We start from the raw sequence: 20,247 nt of genomic DNA, 5'->3' as shown, positions 1-20,247 counted from the left end.
CGGGTGTCGGGAGACAGAGGACGCAAACCTAAGAGGGCACCCAGAGCGCCGGGGAACGCAGCCTGGGGACCTCGAAGCCCCTCGAAAGCGCTCCTCTAGAGGTGACAGCACCAGATCCTGGCGAAGGACCAGGCCCCGGGGTCGGAGGATAGGGGGACAGGTGGCCGGGACTCCGCGGCGGCTGGGACTCCGCGGCGGCTGGGACTCCGCGGCTGCTGGGGCTCCGGCTCGCTCACCTTCTCCTGCGCGCGGGTGAGCTTCTTCTGCACGTTGCTGGCGATCTTTCCCGCCGTCACCCCTTTACTGCCCATCTCTGCCATCGCGGCGCAGGCCTCGCCCGGTGGCAGGGGCCGCTCTCGCGCGGGGAGATCTTGCGCGCCGCGCTCCCAGCCCCCAGCCCCGGCCGCGCGTCCAGACCGGCTGCCGCTCCACGCCGCGCACCCGACAGCGGAGCCAACTGACGGAGGCGGAGCGTGCGCCGGACTGGCGAGCGAGCCAGCCAGCTAGCCAGCGAGCGACGCGGGGACAGAGGGAGGGAGAGGGGAGGGGCCGGGCCTCAGGCCGCGGTCGGCGCCCCCCGCCCGCCCCCTCCGGACAATTAGCTGCCTTTTAAAGGGCCACTCCGGGCGCCGGCACCGCCAGGTCCGCGAGGAGGGAGGGGCGCGCGCGGCGCTGGGGCTGCGGCGAGCGGGACTCCCCTGACGCTCCAGCTACACCGCCCCGGGGCGGGGACTAATCCGCCGGCCTGGCGTCTTGGTCTTCCCCGCAAGCAGTAATCTCCTGCAACCCAGGAAAGGAGACTAGGTGGAGGAGAGGAGTGCTTTCGAAATCAAAGAGAAAGTGGGGCGAAGGGGGTGCGGCCCTGAACAGAGGAGTCGCAGCTGCTGGGAGAGCGCGCCCGGAGCCCCCTCCTTTTCCAGGGGCTCACCTCCCGCCCGGTGCCCGGTGCCCGACGCTCCGCCTCCTCCCAGCCTTCGGCCCTCGGGTTTTCGCCCGGATACCCTAGGCGCCTCCGGGACATCTCCACATCTTTGCCTACGGCGCCTAGCCCAGTACCAACCGGTGCTTGGTCTTCCCGTTCGCTAAAAATTTATTATAATAACAACAACCTAGCATTACTGAGTGCTTACTGTGTACTAAGTGACTTGACAGGCATTATTTCATTCGGTCTCCGTGGCCCTAGAGGTAGGTGCTATTACTGTTCCTACTTTACAACCAACGCGCCGGGATCAAGGAACGAGATCTCTGCCTCTGTCTCCCAGGTGCTCCACCACCATACGCCGGGTTGTCTCCTACACCCAGCAGGAAGGAATGATTAGTGATCATTATTCCTGGAGAAGATAAGGTTATTGCTAACCAGCTTTGCCAATAGACCAATGACACTTCTTTTAAGTTAATAAATACGTATTGAGTCTGCTGATACCCACCCCCATTCAGCCCTAAAACATGTCAGGGGCTACAGCACTTTGCTGCCCCTGGAAATTTCTCAAGAACTGTTGATTGAGTTGAGCAGAGAGATAGGTCCCGCTGAAGAGGCCTAGACGTGCCTGGTGCACACACACGAGCCAGGGGTATGGCCTGCAGGACCCGCAGCGGTCAGAGGAGCAGAGCTGGCCAGGGACAGAGGTCCCTGAGAGGCTTCCTGGAGGAACAGGAAGGGCTCTTGCAGACCACAAACCAAGCAGTTTGTACAAATGGAGAAATCGAGTCCCAGGAATGAGAGGTTCAGCCTGGGTTCACACAGGCCATTCCCTCTTCCCTGGAAGGCCCTCCTGCTCTTTCTCCGGCTACTCGGGGTTCTTCCACCACCGCTCAGTGCTGCCCCATGGCCCAGTGTGTTCATCTGTCCTCTTCCGGGCCTATTATCATGATGTCCCTCGGTATCCCCCAGGGGACTGGTTCCAGCACATCCGTGGATACCAAAATCCAGGGATGCTCAAGTCCCTCATATGAATTGACACAGTATCTGCATATAGCGTACACAAATCCTCCAAAATACTTTAAATTATCTCTAGATTCTTGTAATAGCTAATACAATTTAAATACTATGTAAATAGTTGTTAACGCTGCATTTTTTATTTATTTATTTATTTATTTTTAGACAGAGTCTCACTCTGTCGCCAGTCTGGGGTGCAGTGGCGCGATCTGGGCTCACTGCAACCTCTGCCTCCCGGGTTCAAGTGATTCTCCTGCCTCAGCCCCCCGAGCAGTTGGGACTACAGGCACGTGCCACCATGCCCAGCTAATTTTTGTATTTTTAGTAGAAATGGAGTTTCACCATGTTGGCCAAGATGGTCTCCATCTCCTGACCTTGTGATCCTCCCGCCTCGGCCTCCCAAAGTGCTGGGATTATAGGTGTGAGCCACTGTGCCCGGCCTTGTTTTTTATTTATATTATTTTATTGTTGTAGTCTTACTTTTTATTGTATTTTTCCAAATATTTTCAGTCCACAGTTGGTTGGATCCATGGATGCCCAACCCACAGATGCAGAGGGCTGACTGTATTCTTATTCTGCAGGAAGACAGAGGCGCCGCTGATGTAGGTCACACAGACAGCAAATGATAAGCAGAGATTCTGCATCAAGACTTCCTGCACCAAAGCCCTCAAAAGCACCAAGCGCTGCATGAGTGAAAAGCATCTGTCAAAATTATTATAAACTCATGCCCGATTTGTGAGTCACAAAAGCAAAACCTACACAGTCTGGGCTTCTAAAGCAGCTTCCTCCTAAAAGCTCAACATGCTTTCAGCTCATGATCTCCTTCCTCCTCATTTTCTGTTGGTCGTTTTTCTAACCATTCTCTAAAAGCGATTTCTTCCAACACTCCTCTGAAGAAAGGAGGAAATGAGCAAAGTCAAATTGCATTACAGTCAGCCCCCAGGGAACAGTGGGAGATTCTGCTTCACTGGACTCTGGTGTTTCTAAATATCGCCTGACAGAAAAATTGGAAGCAACGGAAGTGTTCATTAGAGGGATGGGGTCAGCTGTGACAGCACAGCCACAGGAGGGGCCATTGGGAATCATTTAAAACAACCATTACCGAGACTACGTAGCAATGAGAAAATAATGCTTAGGGCATAATTATGAAGGAAAGGAAAAGATAGGAAATTGTACTTGCAACCATATAAAAATAAATTAAAATAAATTAAAAGCTCATGATCAATGTCTTCAAAGAACAATGCATAAAGGAAGCAGATGTGTTAAGGTCCAGGCATTAAGGCTGACTTCTTTCCCCCTTAATTTCCTTAATATTCTATAATATGACATAATGCCTTGCCTATAATCCCAGCACTTTGGGAGGCCAAGGCAGGCGGATCACTTGAGGTTGGGAGTTCGAGACCAGCCTAACCAACATGGAGAAACCCTGTCTCTACTAAAAATACAAAATTAGCCGGGCGTTGTGGTGCATGCCTGTAAGCCCAGCTACTAGGAAGACTGAGGCAGGAGAATCGCTTGAACCCAGGAGGCAGAGGTTGCGGCGAGCCGAGATCGCACCATTGCACTCCAGCCTAGGCAACGAGAGCAAAACTCCGTCTCAAAAAAAAAAGAATCACAGCTCTGTTTTTTTAGAGGTGATTCTTTATCAGATCGCTAGATTAGAAAGACATTTCTAAACACAAAAGCACTGGAGAATATATTGAAATTTTAAAATGCTTGCTTTGAGGTACATAAAAATTAGAATTCTTAAACTTCAGAAAATACCATAAAAACATAGGATAAAAGTTTGGGAGGAAATGATCTAAAAATGTTAGTACAAGTTCAAGGGGTAGAATGTAGATTTTTACTTTTTTCTGTATAATTTTCTATAGTACGTTATTTTTTTTTACCATGACAGCCCGTTATTTTAATTACCAGGAAAAGAGTTATTCCCATTTTGAAAATAAGTTTGACATAAAAATTAAACTGTAAGAAACTAGGGAAAATTTTTTTGGCAATAAAATAGAACTCTTACAAATTCATAAGAAAAACATTAAAACCCCAATATATAGTAGACAATTTATAAAATTGGATATTCAAATAATTAATAAATAAGTTTTCGAAAGTCAGACTTACCAGACAAAAAGAAAGGTTCATTAAATCAATGAAATACCATTTCTGTTTTCATTTTCATCAAATCAACAAATTACTTTTTATATTATGTTACTTAATAAAACCATAGAGACAGAAACTCACATTCTACTTCTGAGAGTGTAAACAGATAACAGAATTTCTAGAAAGCAATCTTGTAATAGAATAAGAATAATCAAAATATTCATATTCTTCCACCCTATAATTCCAAGTCTATGATTTAATTCAAAAATTTGGCAAAGTTTTCACCACACAGATGTTCATCACATTATTTATAATAATGCAAAACTGAACACATCTAAATATCACCACCTGAATGCCGAATGATTAACTAAACTATAGTATGGCCATGTATGAAATGTTTACCAAAAGAATATGTTCTTGAAGTTTCTCATGATAGGGAAATGTGATGTTAACAGGATAATACAGTTTAATGTAAACAGTATCGTGCCAGCCGCGATCCAAAACGTGATTGATATCTCCAGGTGGAGCAATTCGGGGTGGGGTTTTTTTCTCCTACTTCTTTTTCTTTTTATTTTCCAAACTTTGTACATGTACTCTTTTTGTCATCAGAAAGAAGTGCTATTAAAAATACAAATTGAAATGAGGACAATGTCCCCTGGGGCAATAGTTGGGAAACCTCAGTGTGGCAGAATAGAAAGATAAAGCACACAGGCAGAGGGAGTGTGCCGTGCATCCAAACGGTGAGAGCTGGAGAAGCCATGTTTCTGTGTTTGTTTGCTTGTTTGCTTTAAATAGACTTTATTTTTATTTATTTTTTTTTTTTGAGACGAAGTCTCGCTCTTGTACCCCAGGCTGGAGTGCAATGGCTCGATCTCAGCTCACTGCAACCTCTGCCTCTCGGGTTCAAGTGATTCTCCTGCCTCAGCCTCCCGAGTAGCTGGGATTACAGGCGCCCACCACCACACCCAGCTAATTTTTGTATTTTTAGTAGAGATGGGGTTTCACCGTGTTGGCCAGGCTTTTAGAACACTTTTAGGTTCAGAGCAAAAGTAAGCAGAAGGTACAGAGATTTCCCATAACCTTTGCCCCACACATGCACAACCCCCCTCACTATCAACATCCCCAGCACAGTGGGACATTTGTTACAACTGAGGCACCTCCGTTGTTGCATCATTATCCCCCATAGTTCATAGTTTATGTGAGAACTCACTCTTGGCTTGTGCGTTCTATGGGTCTGGGCAAGTGTACAATGGTACGTGTCTACTGTTAGAGTATCATATAGAATAGTTTCGCTGCCCTAAGAATCCTCTGTGCTCTGCCTGTTCATCCCTCCCTCCACCCCCCAGCCCCTGGCAACCACTGATCTTTTTGCTGTCTCCATAGTTTAGCCTTTTCTAGAATAAATGCCGTATTATTGGAACCATACAGTTTGTAGCCTTTTCAGACTGGCTTCTTTCACTTAGCAATATGCATCTAAGTTTCCTCCATGTCTCTTCATAGCTTGATCATTTCCTCTGGCACTGAATAATGTTCCCTTTTCTGGATGCACCACACTTTATTTACCCACTCACCTATTGCAGAACATCTTGGTTGCTTCTGAGTTCGGGCCATTATGAATAAAGCTGCTATAAACATCCATGTGCAGGTTTTTGTGTGGACATAAGCGTTTGACTCCTTTGGGTAAATATCAAGAAGCATGATGGCTGAATCGTATGGTAACAGTGTGTTCAGTTCTGTAAGGGACTGTCGAATTGTCTTTCAAAGTGGCTGGACCATTTTGCATTCTCACCAGCAATGAATGAGAGTACCTGTTGCTCCATCCAAATCCTTGCTAGCATTTGGTGTTCCGGACTTTGGCCATTCTAATAGGTATGTAATGATATCTCATTATCATTTGGGAAATGATTTTTTTAAAACCATGAAGAACAGAGGCAAGCAAAGGACAGTCCTCCTATCCCTTGGAGAGAAAAGATCACCTGCCCCATTTTCTTCTCCAACTCAAGAATTGATTAAGAGGCTCCGAGCTAGCAATATTACTATCCTCATCATCATTCTATCTTACAAAGCAATTTTTTTCATACTATTTTGGCTACCATAATAATCCTGCATTTGATAGAACTTTTGCTGACCTTTTATAGATGGAAACTTGGAAAAAGTGGGCTTACCTGAAGGCACTCAGCTGGTGGGTCCTCTACTGAGATCAGTTAGCATTTGGTCATCTGTGGTGTCTGGAACAGACCAGCTTTGTACCTCCCTCCTGAGACAGCAGGAGTTACACCTCTGTAAGAGGTGTAACTTCACCTCTTACAGAGACAGGGAGGGGGCTGTCTTGCTCAGGATGCCGAAGATTCTAAGGCAGCACCAGTTATTTCAGGGCAGCGTAAGTGTGGTGTGGTATTCAGGAAGGGCTCCCTGACTCAAATTGTCCTCCATCTTTCTCACGTGTAAAATGCCACCACTCTCAAGTTCCATGATATTTTGGAAAGGGCAGATAGACCTGGGTTCAGAAATCAGCTCCTCGGCTGGGTGCAGTGGCTCATGCCTGTAATCCCAGCATTTTGGGAGGCTGAGACAGGCAGATTGCTTGAGCTCATGAGTTCAAGACCAGTCTGGGCAAGATGGTGAAATCCTGTCTCTACCAAAAAATTAAAAAATTAGCTGAGCATGGTGGTGTGCTCCTGTAGTCCCAGCTATTTGGGAGGCTGAGATGTGAGGATTACTTGAGCCCAAGAAGCTGCAGTGAGCCAAGATTGCACCACTGCACTCCAGCATGGGTGTCAGAGCCAGACCCTGTCTCGCAAAAAAAAAAGAAAAAAAGAAAAGTAATCAGCTACTCCATTTACCACTTTTCCATCCTTGGATATGTTACTCAAGCTGTTCAAGCCTCATCTATAATGTGGGGGTAAATTAACCTCTAGGTTATTGTGGAAATAGTGAGCACTATATTTACAGCCCCTGGAATATCAGAAGTGACTCTGTAGATGGTGGCTATCTATAGTGGGTAGCAGATGCTATAACTGTGCTGTGCCCTGCCCATTGTCCTGCTTTCCTTTGGAGCTCCTTCCTCGGTGGGTGTGCTTTGATGAGCCTTATCTCTTACACTGTGGTGTGCACATAGCCCAGGCTTGAGGATGAGCACGTGAAGTTTGGGCTCTCTTGGGAAAAGCCCAAGAAGAGCTTTCCTAGGATGCTGTATACTTGTAGGACCCATAAGTTCCCTTTTCTTCTAGACTAGCAGAGTTGGGAGGATGTGAGTCTAGAGCTACCAGATGCCAGCTTGCCCACTACATGAAAGACCTGCCTAGAAGTTGAGGTCAAGACAAGTGAAGAGACGGAGAAACAGGGACAGAGAGAAACGGAATTAATGACATTTCTTAAGAACCTGGTCCCAGTGATGCCCAAATCCTGGCCACTCCCACCACGTACTATCAGCCATAGGAACCAATACATTTTTTTCTTGCTAAAGCCAATTTGAGGCCACTTGCAAGAAGTGTTATGACTAATATACCATTATCTTTTTGTTGTTGTTGTTTGGTTTGGTTTGGTTTTTTTGAGATGGAGTCTTACTCTGTCACCCAGGCTGCAGTGCAGTGGTGCTAACCCAGCTCACTGCAACCTCTGCCTCCCAAGTTCAACTGATTCTCCCACCTCAGCCTCCCAAGCAGCTGGGATTACAGGCTCCCACCACCATGCCTGGCTAATTTTTGTATTTTAAGTAAAGATGGGGTTTCACCATGTTCACCAGGTTGTTCTCAAACTCCCGGCCACAGATGATCTGCTCGCCTTGGCCTCCCAGAGTACTGGGATTATAGGCGTGAGCCGCCGCACCCAGCCAATATACCATTATCTTAATAAAGACCTTCAGAGAGCCAACTCTAATGCATTTGTTATGCTATAGGTATCATCAAGCTAGTCTCTCCTGAGTGCCTGCACCTGACCCATCTGTATTAATATGGAGTGTCCAAACTGGGACAATTTTGAGTGAAGGGGGAGAAAAATAATTACACCTGGGTAGCAGGTGTAAGCCAGAACTGTCCTGGGCAAATGGATGTATGAGTAGCTGGGTGAAGGGGCAGGAGTTCAGAATGAAGGTTGGCAAAGAGGCTAAGGACATGGTACACTGTGCTCGGGTTGGCACCGAACACTGAGGCTTGTGCAGACTCCCCAGCCTGTCCAGCTTTCCTTGAGGCGATCCTTGCAGAGACAAAAAGACAACTCCCCACAGAACCATCTGGAAGGCCCTGTCCCTGGGCTTCTAAGGGGCCCAGATATTTAGATCCAATTTCACCAGACCGTGTAGGAGAGACCTGTGGAGTGAGCCAGTGAGTGGATCCCCCAACTAATTCCAGGATATTAGCAAGGCCTCCAGGAATGAGTTACTTCCTTTTGCCACCAGCAAGTGAAGTCTCCAAAAGCAAAACCTTTTTCAAGATGATCAGCTTAGCCAGGCACGGTGGCTTACACCTGTAATCCCCAGCACTCTGGGAGGCTGAGGAGGGTGGATCACCTGACATCAGGAGTTCAAGACCAGCCTGGCCAACATGGTGAAACCCGGTCTCTACTAAAAATACAAAAATTAGCTGGCTGTGGTGGTGTGCACCTGTAATCCTAGCTACTTGGGTGGTTGAGGCAGGAGAATCGCTTAAACCCAGAAGGCAGAGGTTGTAGTGAGCTGAGATCGCACCACTACATTCCAGCCTGGGAGACAGAGCAAGACTCCATCTCAGAAAAAAAAAAAAGAAAAAAGGAAAAAATCAGCTTGCTTGTGTTTGTCCTGCATGTCTTTAAACCTTAACCCCTGCGTGGTCTATGCTGTGGCTAAAAGGTAGTAGACTGAGATGCTGACGACAACAACACAGGCTTTAGGCCAAAGGCCCTGGCTCCATCGGTATGAGTACTGTGGCCCTGGGCCAGTCACTGCCTGCTTCCTTTAAGTGGGGCCTTCATACTCACCAGGAAAGGCTGCTGATGAGGATTAGGGGTACCAGGCAGTCCTGGTAGGGCTGATTGAGCTTGGTAAAGCATAGTTGCTATTATGACATAGCGGCTGTTAGTCCCTTAGTTAATCTAGTATGTGCCCGCATTGCTGGTGAGACACAGGGGGCAGACCTCTGTTGGCTCTCCAGGTGGTCAAATAAAGGTGCAGAAAAGCAAACAGCCCTTTGCCCAGCACTCCTTCTTTAATAAATCACTGCTTAGTTCCTGTAGAAGATTCCAGACTTTGGAAATACTCACCGGAAATTTACCCTAATTATCTATTTAAAAATGGCTTTCTAAACAGAGTGCTGAGATAAGATGGCACATCTCCGTGTTTAAGCGTTTCTAAAGTCTCGTTTGTTTATCAACACGCCCACAAGCTATGAAGCTACTAAGATGACTGACCGGTTCCTTGAAACTGGGCTTCATTTACAAGTTACTAGGTGCACTTTAGGAGGGCAATTTCAGGTGTTTAACCAAAACCTGACAAACATATGCATCTGAGATTCTGTCCTTGGAATATAGTCACTAGTGCAGTCATGTCCTCACAATGAGTGAAATAGTGAAAAGTTGGACCCAATCTAAATGTCCAGGCATGGATTGTTAAATTTGCTTATTTTAAAATTTGGTTTATCCATACAGTTGATCCTTGAACAACATGAGTTTGACCTGCATGGATCCACATATACATGAATTTCCTTCTGCCTCTACCACTCCTGAGACAGCGAGACAAACCTCTCCTCTTCCTCCTCAGCCTACTCAGCGTGAAGACCTTTATGATGATCCATGTCCACTGAATGAATAGTAAGTATATGTTCTGTTCCTGACAATTTTCTTATAACATTCTCTTTCCTCTAGCTGACTCTAGTGTAAGAATACAGTATATAATACATATACAGAATGTGGATTAATCAACTGTTTATGTTATCAGCAAGGCTTCTGATGAACGGTAGGCTATTAGTAGTTAAGTTTTGTGGGGGCCAAAAGTCATGCACAGATTTTCGGCTGTGTGAGGGGTCAGTGCCCCCAACCGCCGCACTGACCAAAGGTCAATTGTATTTTGAATATTAAGCTACCGTTAAAAATTGATAAATGAGACTTCAAATTTTTTTTCTTTTTTTTTTTTTTTTTTTTGAGACGGAGTCTCGCTCTGTCACCCAGGCTGGAGTGCAGTGGCGCGATCTTGGCTCACTGCAAGCTCCGCCTCCCAGGTTCACGCCATTCTCCTGCCTCAGCCTCCCGAGTAGCTGGGACTACAGGCGCCCACCACCACGCCCGGCTAATTTTTTGTATTTTTAATAGAGATGGGGTTTTTTAGTAGAGACGGGGTTTCACTGTGTTAGCCAGGATGGTCTCGATCTCCTGACCTCGTGATCCGCCCACCTCGCCCTCTCAAAGTGCTGGGATTACATGCGTGAGCCACCGCGCCCGGCCGAGACTTCAAAATTTTTAAAGCCTGCTCTTCCAAAGACACCATTAAGAAAATGAAGAGGTAATCCACTCAGATAAAACTTTTCATGGTACAGATATCTAATGAAGGACTTGTATCCAAGAACAAATTAAGAATTGTCATAACTCAATAAGGAAAGCAATCTTTTTATTTTTAAGGCAAATGATTTGAAAAGACCCTTCACTACAGCAGATATACAAATGGCAGTAAGCATAGGAGAAATGAGTCTTTATGAGTCTTTAGGGAAATACAAATTGAAACCACAATGAGTTAACGCCATACACTCACAAAAATGGTTATATTTAAAAGGCTGACAACACCCAACGCTGGTGGGAGTGGGAGAAAATGGAGCTCTCCCCAAAGCCACTGTCCCTTATAGCAGGGTCCTCCTTCAGTCATGATGAATTTCTGCTTTTCTTTTTTCCCCCTGCACCATCTCCTACCCCAGTTCATTGTACATATCTGAAATCTGATCGTGGGCCCAGCTGCTGTTTTATCCCATGAGAGTCCCTGTGACCACAAATAAATACCTGGATGGAGAGGGGCTCCCCAACTCCAGAGCCAACATGGCCACCTCAGCCTTGCCCAGACAGCCCCCCAACACCCTATGGGGTTTTGCATGTATCCTTCCTAAAGACATGGGCATACATATCTGACTTCCCCAACTCTCCTCCCCGATTTCCTCACCAGGCAACTTTGCCACCTGCCTCACCTTTACAGACACGCGCAGGTGTCACCTCCTCCAGGGAGATCTCTTTGACTCACCTCAGGTGGGGCTAAGTGGCCCTCGTCTATCCTCCCCCGGGGTCCTGCGCTTGCCTTTCTCACAGACCCAGCACCCCTCCAAAACCGTCGTTCTGCAATAGTGGGGGAAAGGTGCCCTGAGACCCAATTCTTAACTCTGGCCGTGAACGAGGGTACATCCACTGGGATTCCCTTTGCCTGGTGAGGATTGGAGTTGGGGGAGGAGGTTATGAAATCTCCTCCTGCTCAGAGGCCACGTTGAGAAGTGACAACTCCTAGTACAGAATGTGGGCTGCCTTTCAGTAGAAGTGATGCTCAGAACCGCGGCCTCCAACAGTGGCTCCTGGGGGCAGGGCTGGGTCTGCTTAGCTCTGACCCCCAGTGCCCCCCCTGAAGCTGGCCGCAGATCAGGCACCCAACAAATGTATGGACGTGGTCCACCCAACCTCAGGGAAGGGTCTCAGCACCAGCAGGGTGGGGCCCACCTGGAGCTGGGGGCTCATCCTCCAAAGTCACCCACTTATCTGTCTTTTTGCTTATGTCCTGCCCTGTCACCTTGTCTCTCTCTGTTACTGACATTTGGCATGGGTGTGATCTTAGGGTTTTATAAGTCACTGGACATGTTTGACTCACTTTTTCCCTGCTGACCTGTACTGCTTCCAAAGCTGGCTTCTATCTATCCACCACCTCATTATTGTGTTCTGGGCACGGGAGGAAGTGCAGGGCCCAGTGAGCCTGATTGGCAGGACCTCGGGTGGCAGCATGGCAGGACAGACAGAGACGAACATTCACCAGGGCGCAGGTGGTCCACGTCACTCTTGCAGTGAAATCATGTTTCTCGCAGTTTAGATTTTACAGAAGAGGACACAGAACATAATCATTGTTTTTGTTCATTCTAAGTAAACATCTGACAATGCTCAATTCAATGGGTTCTGTCCCACAACACAACAATGCTGCCTTAAATAAAAAATGCCTGAAAATATATGCATCTCCACCCACAATCCTGGCTGTGCAAGAAACACTTGACTTCCTCGACTCTTGTCTTTCAAGTCCTTCTTTCACCCTAGGTCACTTCTGCCCCCTGCCCCCATTCTTAGAAAGCGCTGGTCCTCCTGTCTGTCCCCCAGCCGATACTCCATGCATGGCGTGTTGGGGTGCTCCTTCCCTCCTCGGCCCTCCCTCAAGCTCATGTGTCACCTATACAGCTGCATCCCAGGTCTGTTTCAGGGTATGGGGAAACAGTCTACATCCTGCAGGCCTTAGGATGCTCAACTCTGGTGGGTGTCTCAGGTAGGTGGCAGACAGACATAAAGAGTCATTTTGCTTCTCCTTCCAGTTTGGGGTCGGGGACAACACTTTGAGGCTTCCTGAAGCCTACTGCCCAGACTGGGGCAGATGTTTCTCCTGCCTTCTGTTCTGTAGGACTGCTGGGGGCAGCTCCAGGCAAGGTCTTCTCTGCTCTCAGATTCTCCTAATCCTAGCTGGGATTTCTGTCGCCCTCTCCCCACCCCTGGGGATTGGTCCTGGGTCTAGGGTCTCTCCTGGGAACCTAGAAACATCCGAGTTTTCTTCACTTGCTCTCTGATTCTTAAAGATCCTGCCCTTAGGATGCTGTTCTGGTCAGGCAGGAGGAAACCTTCCTCTGGGATAGCTCATCCGGCATTGCCCCCAGTCTGCTGGTTTATAAACCGGGCCGGGCTTTTAGAAGTCAAAAGCCAATGGATTTTGATCCATTCGTGGAGGCCATGAAGGCAGAGAGCTCATTGGCTTGAACAAGGAGGGTAGAGGTAACAGGAAACGTGGAGGGGAGACCACTTGTTGGCTAGCATTCCAAATACTATTCTGTGTATAGCTATATTTACATATGATCATTTATGCAAACCCCACTGTAAACTCAAAGATGAAGGTGTTTTTTGCAGTCTAGTTAGGACCTAGTGCAGGCTGCCTCTAAGTGTAAAAACAGCTGTTTGATGTGAATTCTGCCTCCTAGGCAGTAAAATCTCCCCAGTCAGCATTCACTGAGCCCTGAGCAAGCCTGGACACTGGGGACATGCACAGAAGAGAATCCATTAAGTCCCTGCCCACATACAGCCCACAGTCTGGAAGGAGACAGATGATCATCATTAACAGAATAAAGTGCTGCCTGTTGCCAAAATTCCTACAAGTAGGAGAGCACCCTGAGCAAGGGTAGACATCTAAAATTGGCCCACAAACTTAGCATCTTTAGAGGAAAGCAACTGCCTCAAGTGAGACCTCTCCGGGGCCTCACTCACTGCAGCTGAATCTGCCTCGGGGTGGGGCGGTCCCTGCAGCCAACACTGTGACTTACCATTCTAAAAGGCTGGCCCTCATGCAGGCCATCTGCAGGAACTAAGGCATTCCCAAGCAGTGAGCCTGCTCTTGGCGGCGCATCTTGGAGAGTTATGAGGCAGCTCAGGCCTAGGCCCACCCTGCCCCAGGGTCCAGGTGGGGTCATTTTGGCAGCCTGGAGGGAGCTGGGTTCCAGGATTCTTGGAGGAGGCCTGGCTGGGGCACTTAGCTCCCATGGTGCTCTGTAATGCACTCCCCATTAGAGCTGCATGTGTCTACACCTCCCTCCAAGGCTATCTTCCTGAGCTGTGCTTATGCCCGTAGCCTGCCCTCCTTTAGGCCTCCCCACTTCTTGCCTGCGTTGCTCTCTTGCTTGGACCCTGGCCTTCCCCTTCCAACCCACCCTCTCCTCTGCTCAGAGGAGATTTTTCTAAAATGTCCATCTGACCATCCAACTCTCCTGCCCCTCACTGCCTCCCCAAGGAGATTTTAAGATAAATTCCTAATATCTTAGATTAGTACAGAGCCCTTCCTCCCACACGCCCACCCCCAGCCCCATCCTCGGCCCAGCTCCCTCCTATTTCTGCCCCTCCCTCTCCCTGCACATTCAGCTTCAAGCCAGCCCCAGCCCTGCCTGCCAACCCTCACCTGCAGGCCTCAGCACAAGCTGCACTTTGCCTCACTGGTTCCCACTCATCTTTCTAGACCCAGTTCAAGATCCTTACCATCCTGGAGGCCTTTCAGGTTCACCAGCTGGGCCAGCACGATTGTCATGAGGTCTCACAGCACTTGTTCCACCCTATTAGCCCCTGTCTCTCCCAACAAGGAGGTGCCGCCTTATTTATCACTGATCTCCATCTGGCGCATGTGCACTCAAATGTGCATCCTGGGAGAAGCAGAGGAGAAGAGCTGGAGGGAGGGGGGAAGGAAGGTTGTTCTCCTTGCACCTTCTCCGACTGGATGAAGCCCTTCTCTGGGGAGGGTGCTGCTCATTTCCCCAGTGCACCCTCAACAGCAACCAGACAGCGGGCCTTGGAGGCGGACGGAGATGCACAGAAAGGCCCATATGCTCTGTTATCTTTTTTTTTCTGAAGAAGTCTTTATTTCATTTATTTATTTTTTGAGATGGAGTCTTGCTCTGTTGCCCAGGCTGGAGTGCAGTGGCACGATCTAGGCTCACTGCAACCTCCGCCTCCCAGGTTCAAGTGATTCTTCTGCCTCAGCCTCCCGAGTAGCTGGGACTACAGGTGCTGTACCACCACGCCCAACTAATTTTTGTATTTTTACAAAATACAAAAGGTTTCACCTTTTGTGAAACAGGGTGAGACCGGGTTTCACCATGTTGGCCAGGCTGGTCTGGAACTCCTGATGTCAGGTGATCCACCCGCCTCAGCTTCCCAAAGTGCTGGGATTACAGGTGTGAGCCACCGTGCCCAGCCAAGAAGCCTTTATTTTGCATTATATTTTTTTACTTTTTATTTTGAAATAATGACAAATTCACAGAAAATTGCAAGATAATATAGAGAGATCCCGTGTACCATTCACCCAGGGTCCCCCAATGGTGATGCCTTGCATAACTACAGTATCATATAAAACCTAGGGATTTGACATTGGTACAATATGTGTGTATAGGTCTTTGTCATTTTATCAAATGTGTAGATCATTTCCCAGACCAAAGTGAGGGTTGGGCTGCTATGTCTTGTGGCCCAATAATGAGATGCAGATGAACTGGGGAGGAAGAAAGTTGGTTTTTTTTGTTTCGTTTTGTTTTGTTTTGTTTTTTGAGATGGAGTCTCGCTCTGTCTCCCAGGCTGGAGTGCAGTGGCGCAATCTCCGCTCACTGCAAGCGCTGCCCCCGGGTTCATGCCATTCTCCTGCCCCAGCCTCCCGAGTAGCTGGGACTACAGGCACCCGTCACCATGCCTGGCTAATTTTTTTGTATTTTTAGTAGAGATGGGGTTTCACCGTGTTCGCTAGGATGGTCTCAATCTCATGACCTCGTGATCCACCTGCCTCAGCCTCCCAAAGTGGGAAGAACGTTTTTATTTCTGCAACCAGTTACAGGGAGAAGGTCTGGAAATTATCACCAGACCAACTCAAAATTACAAAGTTTTCCAGAACTTATATACCTTCTTTTTTTTTTTTTTTTTTTTTTGAGATAGAGTCTCTCTTGTCATCTGGGCTAGAGTGCAGTGGCACGATCTCAGCTCACTGCAACCTCTGCCTCCCAGGTTCAAGCGATTCTCCTGCCTTAGCCTCCTGAGTAGCTAGGATTACAGGCATCCATCACCACACCTGGCTAATTTTGTACTTTTAGTACAGACAGGGTTTCACCATGTTGGCCAGGTTGGTCTTGAACTCCTGACCTCAGATGATCGACCCACCTCGGCCTCCCAAAGTGCTGGCATTACAGGCGTGAGCCACTGTGCCCAGCCTACCTTCTAAGCTATATGTCTATGTGTAAGTGTACATTCACCTAAAGACGTAAGTGATTAACTTCTTTTAATCTATAACTAAGGTCTGAGTCCTGAAGACCTTCCTCTGGAGCCTCAATAAATTCACTTAATCTAAATGGGTCCAGGTGCTGGGGTGATTACCCTTATCTTGTCTCCTGCTGAATCATGGAGGTTTGGGGTGTTCCTTCAGACTCTCAATAAGCTTGTTTGTGGAGGCCTGGGGAGTTTCTTCAGACCCACAATAAAACGTATTTAATCCTAAATGGATTCTGTTAAGAATTCCTTCATTACGTTGTCATGTGTTAAGGCCCAGGAAAGACCTAGGCAAAACTCTTGGTGGGCTCTTTGTTACATTCCAGCCTTTTCATAAGGGCACTGGCTTTTAATATTTAACTTAACCACTCAGTACTGAAACAGTTGTTACGGAGGCCTGCATTAGTGAGACCTGGCCTGCCACAATGGAAATACCACCCCGCTAGGTGACTGGTGCTACCCCTCAGTCACATCCGCCCCTACCACCCTTCACCTGGCAACCACTCACCTGTTTTCCATTTCTAAGATTTTGTCATTTCAAGAATGGTATATGGGCTGGGCATGGTGGCTCACGCCTGCGATCCCAGCACTTTGGGAGGCTAAGGTGGGCAGATCGCCTGAGGTCAGGAGTTCTAGACCAGCCTTGCCAACATGGTGAAACCCCATCTGTACTAAAAATACAAAAATTAGCCGGGCATGGTGGGGCGTGCCTGTAATCCCAGCTACTCGGGAGGCTGAAGCAGGAGGATTGCTTGAACCTGGGAGGCAGAGGTTTCAGTGAGCCAAGATGGCACCACTGCATTCCAGCCTGGGCAACACAGCAAGATTCTGTCTCAAAAAAAAAAAAAAAGTTGTATGGCCAAGAGCAGTGGCTCGTACCTGTAATCCCAATACTTTGGGAAGCCATGGCAGGAGAATCACTTGAGCCCAGGAGTTCGAGACCAGCCTGAGCAACATAGTGAGACCCTCACCTCTACAAAAAAAATTAAAAATTAGCCAAGTATGGTGGCATGCACCTATAGTCTCAGATACTCGGGAAGCTGAGGTTGGAGGATCCCTTGAGCCCAGGAGTTCAAAGTTACAGTAAGCCATGATCATGCCACTGCACTTCAGCCTGGGCAACAGGGCAAGACCTTGTCTTAAAAAAAAAAAAAAAAAGTTGTATAATGGAATCATAAAGTATGTGGTTTCACTGAAAACCACACCTTTAGAGCCATCCAAGCTCCAAGCTGTTGCATCTATTAGTAGTTCATTCTTCAGCATTGCTGAGTAGTATTCCATGGTGTAGGTGAATGGATCACAGTTTAACCATTCACCTATTGGGAAACATGTACATTGATCACAATTTTTGACTATTGCAAGTAAAACTACTTTGAACAATGGTGTACACACCTTTGTGTAAACATAGTTTTCATTTCTCTAGATAAACACCCAAGAGTACAATTGCCAGATCGTATCACAAGTATATGTTTAGTTTTCTAAGAAATTGTCAAACTCTTTTCCAGACTGGCTGTACCATTCTCCATTCCCACCAGCAAAGTATGGGAGATCTAGTTTCTCTGTATCCTCACCAGCATTTGGTGTTGTCACTGTTTTCCATTTTAGCTGTTCTAATAAGCATATAGTGATATCTCATCATGGTCTTAATTTGCATTTTCCTAATGGCTAGTGATGCTGAACATCTTTTTATGTGCTTGTTTGCCATCTGTATCTCCTCTTCAGTGAAATGTCTCTTTATGGCTTCTGCCTAATTTCTAATTTGATTGCTTCTTTTTTTCATTGTTGAGTTTTGAGAGCTCTTTATGTATTCCAGATAATAGTCCTTTGTAGGAAATGTGGTTTGCAAATATTTTCTCACAGTCCGTAGCTTGTCTTTTTATCCATCTAAGAGGGTCTTTTGAAGAGCAAAATTTTTTAATTTTGATGAAATTCAATTGATCCATTTTTTTTCTTTCAAGGATTGTACTTTTGATGTCATATTTAAGAACTCTTCACCAAGCCTTAGGTCCAAAAGATTTTCCCATATATTGCCTTCTAAAAGATTTCTAGTTTTATAACTTACGTTTAATCTGTGATCCATTTTGAGTCAGCTTTTGCAACAGATGTGAAGTTTAGGGCAAGGTCTATTTTTTTGCCTCTCAGTACCTAATTGCTCCAGCACCAGTCATTGAAATGACTATCATCCTTCCATTGATAACCTTTGCACCTTTGTCAAAAATCAATTGGCAACACTTCTGAGGGGCTATTTCTGGATTCTCTTTTTTGGGAGTGGTTCTCTATTTTGTTCGTTTGTCTGTGTGTCTGTTCCTTTGCTGATCCCATGTAGAGTTAATTACTGTACCTATATGAAAGCAGGTAGAGAGGTTTTCCCCAATTTATTCTTCCTTTTTGAAGTTGCTCTAGCTATTGTATAATAAAGAATTTGATTGGCTTTTGTCCCTGGTTCCTGGGAAGGAGACTAACTACTCAGAATTTTCCAAGGAACGGGAATGTCTGTTATTTACGAGCGCCTTGGATCCCACCTGGGTTTATGATGAGAGATGAAATGACTCAGGATGGGGCTGGTCACCAGAAAGGCCAACCATGTGGTTAGAGGGTCCAGACTTTGAGCCAGCCCAACCTCCACAGAAAGGAGGGGGCTGGAGAGTGCATTCAATCAGATGATCCATATTCAATCAGTCATGCCTGTGTGATGAAACTTCCAAAAAAAGTCTGGACACTGAAGCTCAGTGGAGCCTCCAGATTATTTAACACACTGGCGTACCAGGATGGTGATGCATCTTGATTCCACAGGGAGAGAGCACAGAAGATCCACATCCAGGACCTCCCAGGCCTTTCCGCATGTGTCTCTTCATACGGCTTTTCCTGATTTGTATCCCGTATTTAAAAAACAGTAATCATAAATATAGTGGTTTCCTGAGTTCTGAGTGTCATTTTAGTGAATTCTTGAACCTGAGGAGGTCATGGGAACCCCCCAGGTTTGTAGCCAGTTGGTCAGAAGTGCAGGTGTCCTGGGAACCCCACTGTGGCTGGTGTCTGGAAGAAAGCAGTCCTTGTTGACGTCCATGCCCTTTAATTTGTGAGATCTGTGCTAACTCTGGATAGCTTCTGCCAGAATTGTCCTGCAGTACACCTCACTGGTGTCAGAATAGTTTGGGTTGGTTGAATGGAATAACTTTTCCAGGCCCTATGCCTTTCCATATAAATTTTAGGATAATCCTAAATTTTATATTTACAAATATAAAATTTGTATATATTTACAAAATTTTTGGCTATATTTACAAAATTTCTGGCTGGGATTTTTACAGGAATTGCATTGTTTATCAGTCTGGGGAGAACTGACATCTTTTCAGTGTTGAATCTTCCAACCTATGAATACTATATATCTTCCATTTATTTAGATCTTTTTTGACTACTTTCATTAGAATTGGTTATTAGATGATCAAGTCATTTACAGATGGGGATAGTTTTATTTTTACCTTTCTTATCTGTATGCCTTTAATTTCCTTTTCTTGACTTACTGCCCTGGCTAGAGCTTCCAGTACTATGTTGAATAGCACTGTAAGAGTGGGCATCCTTGCCTGGTTCCCAATGTTAAGGAGAAAGCACCAGTCTTTCACCAAGTATATTAGCTGTAGGTTCCTTGTAGATGTTCTTTATCAAGTTGAGGAAGTTCTCCTAAATTCCTAGTTTTCTGAGCGTTTTCATCATAAACTAGTGTTGAATTTTGCTGAATGCTTTTTCTAGATCAGTCGATAGGATCATATGATTGAATATTAAACCAGCCTCGCTGGAATAAATCCCTCTTGGTCATCATGTATAACCTTTGTATATATTGCTGAATTCTATATGCTAATATTTTTGTTAAGAATTTTTGCATCCATATTCATGCCATATATAATCATCTAAACATTTAACATCAGTATTTTCTGAATGAATCATTTGAGAAGATCTTTTTTGTAGGTTAAGTCAATGAACACTGGATTAAACACTCAAGAGTTTATTTTTCCCATATAATAATAAGTCTGCAGAAAGGTAGCCTTGGGCAGATGCAATTGTGCAGGGGTGTCATCAAGGACAGAGGTTCCTTCCGTTTTCCAACTCAGTCTCTCTGAGAATAGTTTGTGAGAGATTTGTCCTCACAGCTGCAGGAGAGCTGCTGTGCCTCCTGCATTAATTAGGGAGGAGGGGAGGGGCAAAAAGTAAAAAGCTGAAGCGACAGCCCCCCAAGGGTGTCCCTTGTACAG

General features: G+C 46.4%; 1 protein-coding gene across 17 annotated transcripts in view; it reads right to left on the bottom strand.

The window, feature by feature from the left end:
* The window catches only part of BIN1 (bridging integrator 1), a 59,534-nt gene extending 58,572 nt beyond the window's left edge, over positions 1-962 (bottom strand). For 5 of the 17 annotated variants that reach the window (XM_008953626.5, XM_003828270.7, XM_063595184.1 and 2 more), the window contains exon 1: positions 237-717. In XM_008953626.5, coding sequence (XP_008951874.3) covers positions 237-320 — 84 coding nt within the window. In that variant the 5' untranslated portion in view covers positions 321-717. Of the gene's footprint in view, positions 1-236 lie in introns of all 17 variants that reach the window. The other 12 variants (XM_055108571.3, XM_055108574.3, XM_055108573.3 and 9 more) reach the window with 8 other exon arrangements.
* Between the last annotated feature and the right edge of the window lie 19,285 nt (positions 963-20,247).

The sequence above is a fragment of the Pan paniscus genome, chromosome 13, assembly GCF_029289425.2.
Source record: "Pan paniscus chromosome 13, NHGRI_mPanPan1-v2.0_pri, whole genome shotgun sequence".
In the NCBI taxonomy this organism is placed as follows: domain Eukaryota; kingdom Metazoa; phylum Chordata; class Mammalia; order Primates; family Hominidae; genus Pan; species Pan paniscus.
This window is presented reverse-complemented; position numbering and strand designations above follow the sequence as displayed.